The sequence below is a fragment of the Symphodus melops genome (assembly GCF_947650265.1).
Source record: "Symphodus melops genome assembly, contig: scaffold_320, whole genome shotgun sequence".
Lineage (NCBI taxonomy): Eukaryota > Metazoa > Chordata > Actinopteri > Labriformes > Labridae > Symphodus > Symphodus melops.
The window spans coordinates 17,871-28,403 of record NW_027636499.1 but is presented as its reverse complement, the minus strand read 5'-3'; the positions used below and the strand labels follow the sequence as shown (position 1 = coordinate 28,403).

General features: G+C 48.7%; 1 protein-coding gene across 1 annotated transcript; it reads left to right on the top strand.

Moving 5' to 3' along the window:
* The first annotated feature begins 316 nt into the window (after positions 1-316).
* On the top strand, positions 317-9,835 carry senp7b (SUMO specific peptidase 7b). The gene is made up of 22 exons (XM_079373239.1): positions 317-610; positions 1,266-1,380; positions 1,454-1,524; positions 1,602-1,751; positions 1,846-1,925; positions 2,000-2,124; positions 2,192-2,465; positions 2,855-2,979; positions 5,064-5,192; positions 5,801-5,834; positions 5,939-6,142; positions 6,888-7,099; positions 7,184-7,248; positions 7,331-7,447; positions 7,531-7,653; positions 7,983-8,075; positions 8,336-8,412; positions 8,546-8,604; positions 8,671-8,714; positions 8,952-9,020; positions 9,144-9,294; positions 9,610-9,835. The coding sequence occupies exons 2-22, from the start codon at positions 1,267-1,269 to the stop codon at positions 9,760-9,762; spliced, it is 2,469 nt and encodes an 822-aa protein (XP_079229365.1). The 5' UTR covers positions 317-610; position 1,266; the 3' UTR covers positions 9,763-9,835.
* Positions 9,836-10,533: the final 698 nt, after the last annotated feature.

Below are 10,533 nucleotides of genomic sequence, written 5' to 3'. Positions count from 1 at the left end.
CGGTCACAGTCAGTCTGCACTAATTCTTCCTGCAGTATTTATTCATTTTAATGACGGTGTTAATCATTTTTATTTAAATAATAATTAATATTGGACACATGCAAAGTTTATCACGTATTAGAGAATCGATACTTCAAAGAAGTTTGAAGAGCAGGTAGGGTGCAGAGGCATGATGGGAAATGTAGTCCTTTCAGAGTCTGTTTGAGTAACACCTTAACTTTTTTAACATAAGAACACATTTATATTATTTCTATTCTGTCGTGTTTCCTTTATTGATTAGTAATATTTTTAATTTAAAGTTCAATAAATGATGTCATCACGTAACGCCAGACTCCCCTGCCCGGTGTGACGTACCGGATGTTGTTTCCTCTGTGTTTATGTCGGATGAATCGGCTCGTGTTTGGACCGGGCTGCAGACCGTAACAGAAATGTCTTTTTAATCTTATTTTCAGCTTTTCGCGGAGAGCGCATCCTTGGTGTGACGTCAGCGCAACCTCGCTGTGACGTCATGAAGAAGCCCTGGAACAATTTACGGACGTTGAAGCGCAGCAGGAAGTCTGTTAGCTAGGCTAGCCCCGTGCTAGCCGGCTGTCTCTCCTGAGGACTCCAGGTGTGTAAATGATGAAACAAGTCAAATAAGATAAAATAAGAAGTAAAGAGAGAGTCTCTGCTTCTCTGCTGAACTCCACCATCACCTGTTTATACTCAGAAACTCACCTGGAAGCTACAAATCAGCGCGAGGCGCTCTCTGAGTTAACACCGTTAGCCTTGTTCCCCTGTCAGAATCTCCATTTGAATAATCTCTGTTCAATATAAAACGGCTTAAATTAAACATTTATTGACTTTAATTAATAACCTGATGGGGTGAAAGAAATCTTCAAAGTGTTCTGTTAACTTCGGCTCTGAAATACTCAAACATAAATGTGTTATTATGTTTAATAACGACAATAATTATCTTAATAGTATAAAATGACATTTCTTATAATGACTATAATTAAAAAAATAATATTTATAATGTTGAGCAGTTGCAGAGCGAGATGTAGAAATTAAGGTTATTTATGTATATTTATTTATTTTATATCTATATAAATATATATTTTCATGTCAATTAACATATTTATGTATATATATATATATACAGAAATACATTTATTTATTATTTATGTATATTTTTGAATGAGGTTTGGCGTGTGAGCCTCCTCACATGGCGTTCATCATATTTGTGTTTTCGTGACGTTTGGCCTGTGTTGATGTTTCGCTCTCAGCATGGCTCCCTTCAAAATCCCTAAGAAGAAACACCCAGCTGGCTCTGACTCCGCCCCCCCGCACATGACGTCACCACTGGCCCGCCTTCAGAGCCCCGCCCCTCAGTTTAAAGTGGTATGATGTATGTGTTCATTAACTCTGACAGCTTGGTGTCCTCGGGTTCTGATCTTACGCTTCATCTGAACAGACTTGTGCGGATCAGTCAGGAAGAGGCGGAGCTAACGGGATGCGTTCTGGGAACACGCCATGCACACAGAGGTTTGTGAAGCGCCCCTACATCTCACACACACACACACTTCATGTTTCTGAACTCCTTTTGCTGTTGTGTCCGTCAGCACGCCAATTTTCAAGGACGTTGTCAAAACTCTGCTTGGACTCAACAACCCCAACGGGACCTCAGCAGCCAATCACAGAGCAGCAGGAAACCACAATGGCCAATCAGAGCCAGGACAGAGATCCGAATCCTCTTCCTGTTTTTCCACCGGGTTCGTCTTGGAGCAGATGGTTGATTCTGACACTCAGGTGACCACATTCAGAATGAACGACACGCTTATTGCTGTTCCATTTTTTGTCCACCAGATGGCGTCCTAAGAGAGCGTCACACCGTCTGCAGCCCGCTGACACCTCCGAGCCAGCGTCTTCCCCACAGAAGAAGAAAGGTGACCTCGCTGGTCGACGTTGTGTTCTAACGGTTTCTCGTTCGTCCTGACCCCTGACATTTTTCTCCCTCCAGCGTCGTCCATCTGCGTGAAGGCCGTCGACTCTCTGGCAGAGCTGCGAGCACAGGAGCATGCTGGGAGTTTGAGTTCTATGAAGTTGAGGAGAGTGGAGGCGGCTCAGGAAGCTGCCGACGGAAAGGTGAGGGTCAAAGGTCGTGACGTGAGACCATTTAAAGATCTGATTTTAATTCTCGTCTTTGTTTCAGGACGGAGAGAAGAACTCAACAGAGGACGGCGTCCTGTCTCCGTGCAGACCGAGACCTCGCCACAAAGACCTCTGCAGACCCTCCATCTCCATGGCAACGCCCGACAGGAGGAGCGCCCCGGACCAGACATCGTGGCACGCCGCCAGCAGCGACCTGCAGTATGACCTGAGGGAGAGAGAGAGGAGGAGGTGGAGCGAGTTCAGAGACGGGAAGAGGACGAAGACCGCCCTGCAGCGCCACGCGAAGAAACATCAACAGACCCCAACAGAACCCAGTGAGTACGCCGCCATGTTTATTTATAGAGACAGTACGCCGCCATGTTTATTTAAAGAGACAGTACGCCGCCATGTTTATTTAAAGAGACAGTACGCCGCCATGTTTAATTAAAGAGACAGTACGGCGCCATGTTTATTTAAAGAGACAGTACGCAGCCATGTTTATTTAAAGAGACAGTACGGCGCCATGTTTATTTAAAGAGACAGTACGGCGCCATGTTTATTTAAAGAGACAGTACGCAGCCATGTTTATTTAAAGAGACAGTACGCCGCCATGTTTATTTAAAGAGACAGTACGCCGCCATGTTTATTTAAAGAGACAGTACGCCGCCATGTTTATTTAAAGAGACAGTACACTGTTGATGTGTGAAATAATTGTCTCTCTTAGTTGTTCTGTCGAGTGAAGACGAGGGAGAGGATGAAGGAAATGGAGGACAAAGGACGCCACAAAGTAGCAGCGAGGGGACGGAGTCTCGTCTGGGAAACTGGGAGCACAAATGGGAAGCAGACCGGGTGAGGGCGGAGTTTGTCCAGCAGAGAGCGCTCTCGCTCCATACGCTGTCTGCAGCACATGAAGTGTGTGTGTGTTCACTGTGTGTGTGTGTGTGTGTGTGTGTGTGTGTGTGTGTGTGTTCACTGTGTGTGTGTGTGTGTGTGTGTGTGTTCACTGTGTGTGTGTGTGTGTGTGTGTGTGTGTGTGTGTGTGTGTGTGTGTTCACTGTGTGTGTGTGTGTGTGTGTGTGTGTGTGTGTGTTCACTGTGTGTGTGTGTGTGTCTGTGTGTTCACTGTGTGTGTGTGTGTGTGTGTGTGTGTTTACTGTGTGTGTGTGTGTGTGTGTGTGTTTACTGTGTGTGTGTGTTTACTGTGTGTGTGTGTTTACTGTGTGTGTGTGTGTGTGTGTGTGTGTTCACTGTGTGTGTGTGTGTGTGTGTGTGTGTGTGTCACTGTGTGTGTGTGTGTGTGTGTCTGTGTGTTCACTGTGTGTGTGTGTGTGTGTGTGTTTACTGTGTGTGTGTGTATGTTTACTGTTTGTGTGTGTGTGTGTTTACTGTGTGTGTGTGTATGTTTACTGTTTGTGTGTGTGTGTGTGTGTTCACTGTGTGTGTGTGTGTGTGTGTGTGTGTGTGTGTGTGTTTACTGTGTGTGTGTGTTTACTGTGTGTGTGTGTTTACTGTGTGTGTGTGTTTACTGTGTGTGTGTGTGTTTACTGTGTGTGTGTTTACTGTGTGTGTGTGTTTACTGTGTGTGTGTGTGTGTTTACTGTGTGTGTGTGTGTTTACTGTGTGTGTGTGTGTGTTTACTGTGTGTGTGTGTGTGTTTACTGTGTGTGTGTTTACTGTTTGTGTGTGTGTGTGTGTTTACTGTGTGTGTGTGTATGTTTACTGTGTGTGTGTGTTTACTGTGTGTGTGTGTGTGTTTACTGTGTGTGTGTGTTTACTGTGTGTGTGTGTGTTTACTGTGTGTGTGTGTTTACTGTGTGTGTGTGTGTGTGTTTACTGTGTGTGTGTGTTTACTGTGTGTGTGTGTGTTTACTGTGTGTGTGTGTTTACTGTGTGTGTGTGTTTACTGTGTGTGTGTGTGTGTTTACTGTGTGTGTGTGTTTACTGTGTGTGTGTGTGTTTACTGTGTGTGTGTGTTTACTGTGTGTGTGTGTGTGTTTACTGTGTGTGTGTGTTTACTGTGTGTGTGTGTGTTTACTGTGTGTGTGTGTTTACTGTGTGTGTGTGTGTGTTTACTGTGTGTGTGTGTTTACTGTGTGTGTGTGTGTTTACTGTGTGTGTGTGTTTACTGTGTGTGTGTGTTTACTGTGTGTGTGTGTGTGTTTACTGTGTGTGTGTGTTTACTGTGTGTGTGTGTGTTTACTGTGTGTGTGTGTTTACTGTGTGTGTGTGTGTGTGTGTGTGTGTGTTCACTGTGTGTGTGTGTGTGTGTGTGTGTGTGTGTGTGTTCACTGTGTGTGTGTGTGTGTCTGTGTGTTCACTGTGTGTGTGTGTGTGTGTGTGTGTGTGTGTGTGTGTGTTACTGTGTGTGTGTGTATGTTTACTGTTTGTGTGTGTGTGTGTTTACTGTGTGTGTGTGTGTGTTTACTGTGTGTGTGTGTTTACTGTGTGTGTGTGTTTACTGTGTGTGTGTGTGTGTTTACTGTGTGTGTGTGTTTACTGTGTGTGTGTGTGTTTACTGTGTGTGTGTGTTTACTGTGTGTGTGTGTTTACTGTGTGTGTGTGTGTTTACTGTGTGTGTGTGTGTGTTTACTGTGTGTGTGTGTTTACTGTGTGTGTGTGTGTGTGTTTACTGTGTGTGTGTGTGTGTGTGTGTGTTTTGTGTGTTTACTGTGTGTGTGTGTTTACTGTGTGTGTGTTTACTGTGTGTGTGTGTTTACTGTGTGTGTGTGTGTTTACTGTGTGTGTGTTTACTGTGTGTGTGTGTTTACTGTGTGTGTGTTTACTGTGTGTGTGTGTGTGTGTGTTTACTGTGTGTGTGTGTGTGTGTTTACTGTGTGTGTGTGTGTGTGTGTGTGTTTACTGTGTGTGTGTGTGTGTTTACTGTGTGTGTGTGTGTGTGTTTACTGTGCGTGTCCCTGTGTGTTGTCTCACAGGTATCTCAGGTGTCTCCTTCCAGAGGTGAGACAGATGAGTGTTTGGCCCCGCCTCCTTCCTTCCTACAGCTCCAGTTCAGCTCGCTTCACGCCGGCCTGACGCACGCACACGCCAACGGAGAGCTGATGGTGAGTTCAGATCGAACAGAATCTTTAACTCCAAACATCGTGTGTACGTGTGTGTGTACGTGTGTGTGTGCGTGTGTGTGTGTGTACGTGTGTGTACGTGTGTGTACGTGTGTGTGTGTGTGTGTTGATTCAGTATAAACTCCATGGTGTGTTCACTGTCAATCAGCTGCTGTGGGAATATGAAACCTTTCTGGTGAATTCATCACATTTCCCTAGTTTCTCTTTTTCCAGGGCATGTTCCAGTACACACACACACACACACACACACACACACACACACACACACACACACACACTCGCTGTATATTTATACTTAATATAAGCGGTACACTCTGATTGGACCCTTTTTATTCCCCACTTTAAATACTAAAAACACGACGCTGGAAAACACCTCGCTGACTTTAGCATCAAAACAGTGAGGCGTTGTCATGGTGACATCCCTGGAAAAGCCCACAGTACCCTGGCTCAGCAGAGTGGGAGGTTGACTCCGTGTGTGAGCGAGAAAGCGCAGCGTGCAGCCTGACGGACGCAGCGTGCGGCTTGGCGGTGTTCGGTGCAGATGGAAAGACTCTGTGACCTTTGACCTTTCGTTCTCTTCTTTTGTGCAGATTACTGAACATGGCATCACTGTTCCTCTGAAAGGTAACGCCCACGTTTTCTTCCATGACATTAAGTCGACATGTTTGTAACCATGGCAACAAAACGTCCTTCACACCAGACACTGACCCTAACGTCGTCTCTGTCAGGCCTGGAGGAGGGGGAGGTCACCTTGGTGGCGTCTCAGGTTCGTGGCTACGGTGTCTGGGACGGCGGCGTGGCCAGAGACGGCGCCCTGTTGGCTGACTGGAAAGGCCCCGCCCCCTCTCTGCTCTTCCTGTGGGTGACAGACGCTCAGGCCAACCTGCTGCAGAGGGAGCTGTCCGTCATCCAGACCTTCAATGACCAGTCAGGTAACGACAACATCAAAGATCCTCAAACCTGCGTTCTGTTGAATGACCAGCAGGGGGCAGAACGCATTCTGATTGGATAGAAGTGTAAAGGTCAAAAGGTCAGAGTAATGACTTCCGTACACTGAATGGAGACTGAAGACGTTTCTCCGGCGTGATGAAGGACGGCGTCCTCCGTGAGACATGAACACATGTAGAAAGAAGCGGCGGTGTGTGTGTCCTGCACACACACACACACCAGTCAGGAACTTTCCATCCTCACACTGTTTCCACACGTCTGCTTTATAACACACAGCGAGCACTCACTCGGACATTTTTTCTGTGAACCGTGAATGTGTTCTACAAAACTTGAACACGAGGACAGAGCTTCAGTCAAACCTGCAGCGCTGGGCGGTGACCTGACAGCCAATCAGGGGGCTCCTCCTGCAGCAGCAGCCAATCACACAGTCTAAAGGCGGAGTCTGTTCTGAGGCGTTTAATGACATCATCCACATGGAGACTAATGGATGCCAGAGAGACCTGAGGCTGGCCTTACTGGCTTTACTGGCTTTACTGGGAGTAATATGATCAAAGAAGCCCACATGCTGGTTACACTGGGTTAACAGTCAGCCTTATACTGGTCTTACTGGGTTAACAGTCAGCCTTATACTAGTCTTACTGGGTTAACAGTCAGCCTTATACTGGTCTTACTGGGTTAACAGTCAGCCTTATACTGGTCTTACTGGTTAACGGTTGCATGTGTTCTCAGGTCCGCCGTGCCCCTGTCTTCTGCTGGTGTTGAAGGATCAGCTCCAGGAGCTGCAGGCCGCCCTGCTGGTCTCCATGTTGGACATGAAGGAGTACAGGAGGGGGTCTTTGTCTGGCGGGCCGTCGTCCCCTTTAGAGTGGACAGACGGTCTGCTGCTCCTCCACAGCTGTGCTTCTCCTCTGGACCGGCACCTCCTCACCCTGCTGGGACAGGTGAGGCTCCTCCTTCCTCGCTCCTCTTCCTGTTTTCTCTTTAAATAAACATCCCGTTTTTCGTCCCGTCCCGTTCTCTGTCAGGAGAAGTCCAGTCCAGCTCCCCGGTCCAAGCTGAACCCCCGTGCCCAGCACCAGCTCTCCTCCAGGTAACGCCCCTGAACCAGACTTGGACTAATGTCAGGGAGAAACCAGAACCCGTCTCACATTTCTAAACCAACACTTTGTCAGGTTGATCCAGTATCCGGCGGCGCCCTGTAAAGGCCGGATCAGCGTCTCAAAGGAGGATCTCGCGTGTCTGGGCAGCGGGGAGTTTCTGAACGACGTAATCATCGACTTCTACCTCAAGTGAGAACAGAAACACTCGACAACACGCAACAAGCTAACATGCGTGTACTTCCTGTGGGTCACTGAGTCTCCGCCCCCTGCAGGTATCTCCTCCTGGAGGGAGTCGGAGGCTCTGTGGCCGAGCGGAGTCACATCTTCAGCAGCTTCTTCTACAAACAGCTGAGCAGGCGGAGAGTGGCGGGAGAGGACGCCGCCCCCTCTGTCCCGTAAGATCGACAGCACGCCATGGTCACTGACGTGGTCAAAGACACGATGGTTACAGACGTGGTCATCAAACACGCCCACCTTCACCTGAGGTCATGTAGAGGTCGTGTAGAGGTCACATAGAGGCCTGCAGAGGTCATGTAGAGGTCGTGTAGAGGTCACATAGAGGCCTGTAGAGGTCGTGCAGAGGTCATGTAGAGGTCACATAGAGGCTGTGCAGAGGTCACGTAGAGGCCCTGCAGAGGTCATGTAGAGGTCACGTAGAGGTCGTGCAGAGGTCACGTAGAGGTCGTGTTGTCTTTGATGGTTTGAAGGATTTCTCTGGTTCCAGGGATCGACACGCGAGGCATCAAAGGGTGAAGACGTGGACACGGCACGTCGACATTTTCAACAAAGACTTCCTGTTTGTTCCTGTCAATCAAGAGTAAGAATCTCCACTCACACTTTTCAAACACGTCCTGGAAAAACCTGGAGAACCTGGAAAACAGTTTTTGGCGTGTGTGTGTGTGTGTGTGTGTGTGTGTGTGTGTGTGTGTGTGTGTGTGTGTGTGTGTGTGTGTGTGTGTGTGTGTGTGTGTGTGTGTGTGTGTGTGTGTGTGTGTGTGTGTGTGTGTGTGTGTGTGTGTGTGTGTGTGTGTGTGTGTGTGTGTGTGTGTGTGTGTGTGTGTGTGTGTGTGTGTTCAGGGCGCACTGGTTCCTGGTGGTTGTGTGTTTCCCCGGTCTGGAGGAGGTTCAGTACGTGGAGTTTCAGAGGCCGACAGGTGAGCTGCTGTTTGTGGTCTCACACACACACACACACACACACTGATGGAGACGCTGGATTCAGCTGCTCCTTCGTCCCTCCCGATGACTCCGCCTTTAATGAAGTTCCATGTTTTGTTTTTTTCTCTTCAGGTGTTTTCAAAGAATCCGGAGGAAAAGCGTCGCTCAGTCTGAGCTCTCAGAATCCACCGGTGAGTCTTTGACACCATTCAACTCTGAGTGTCTTATTGTCCTCTGACTGTCTGTCCTTCTTCCAGGACTGCACGGAGCAGGGCCGTCAGAGAGACACGGCCTTAAAGAGGTGAGTCCACACCTGGACCTGTCTGGGGTCAGCGGGGGTCGTTGACCTGTCTGGGGTCAGCGGGAGTCGTTGACATGTCTGGGGTCAGCGGGGGTCGTTGACCTGTCTGGGGTCAGTGGGGGTCGTTGACCTGTCTGGGGTCAGCGGGAGTCGTTGACATGTCTGGGGTCCGTGGGGGTCGTTGACCTCTCTGGGGTCAGCGGGGGTCGTTGACCTCAGGTGCTTTGTGTCTTTCAGGCCGTGCATCCTGGTGATGGACTCTTTGAAGCTGACGTACCGTGAGAACGTCTGCAGACTCGTCAGAGAGTGAGTTCACGTCCCTCACAGGTCGAGAGGTCAAACTGTGTCTGCAGGAGGGGGCGGAGACTCTGGAAGGATAATCCTCCTTGATGGTAATTGTCTTGAATCTAATTGGATGTTTGTCCTCAGGTACCTGCAGGTGGAGTGGGAGGTACGCAGGGGGACGCCTCGTCTCTTCACAGCCGACAGCATGCGGAGCTCAAACTGCAGAGTTTCTCAGCAGGACAACAGCAGTGACTGTGGGCTGTACCTGCTGCAGTACGCCGAGAGCTTCCTGCAGGTACACCTGCACACACACACACACACACCTGCACATACACACACACACCTGCACATACACACACACACACACACACACACACACACACACTCCTGCATTGAGAGAGAGAGAGGCTGATATCAGTCCTGCTCAGAGGAAATGGTAAGGTGGCGTGCGCGGCGTGCAGTTTATTTCGGGGCACGCTGGCAGGTGACGGTCCAATCAGCTGCTCCGACCAGCAGAGGATTTCCTGGTGCGACGACGGCACACACTCTTATCGTGCACACCAGTAGGATGACCCCATCACTGAACCCAGCTCTTTGATTGGCTCCCCAGAACCCTGTGGTGCACTTTGACCTCCCTTTGCGTCTGGATAACTGGTTTCCGCGGCAACGAGTGCGACAGAAGCGCGAGGAGATCCGGAGTCTGATCCTGACGATGCATCGGAGTCAGAAGGAAGGAAACCAGGAAGTCGTCCACATGCAATAAATAATTTATACTTTTCTACTTGAACTGTTTTTACTTTGAAGTGTTTCTGAAATAAAACGTGTAAATGTGTAAACGTGTAAACGTGTCAATGTGTAAACGTGTCAATGTGTAAACATGTAAACATGTAAACGTGTAAACGTGTCAGCCTGAAACCTTCCTGTAAACACACGAGGACTCGTGCTGTGAAGCGTCCATAAAAGAGCAGAAACATTTGATGTGGGTGTGATTCTCTCACACTGAGCAGACATGTCCTCTCTCTCTCTCTCTCTCTCGCTCGTCCTCGCTCGCCCTTTGTAGAGTTAATTAATTATATAAACAAAGTTAATCATGACTGCAGCTCTGCTTGTTGTTCTGGTCTTGGACCCCCTCCAGTCTGATCCTGCTAATGGACTGTAAGCTGATTGTTCCTGAGCGGGGGACGCCGGGCTAAAACCCAGAGATTAACACACGCATGCGCACACACGCACACACACACACACACACACACACACACACACACACAAGCACACAAGATGAGTGTGGTCGTCATGATAGCAGATTTTTGAGGTATCGCAGCGAGATGATCATTAGGTTTGTCATTTTAAACGTGCTCGCAGGAAGTGTGTGTGTGGTCAAACACCTGTTAACTGCAGACTGGAAGTGGGCGGGGCCTCTGATACCTCACCTGTTGGGGAGTTCTCTGCACTTTGCCGGGCTTTGGTCCTGGTCTGGTCCTGTAGTGGAGCAGACCAGGGGGAGGTCTGGTCCCTGTCGGCGCCCTGATCTGTCATG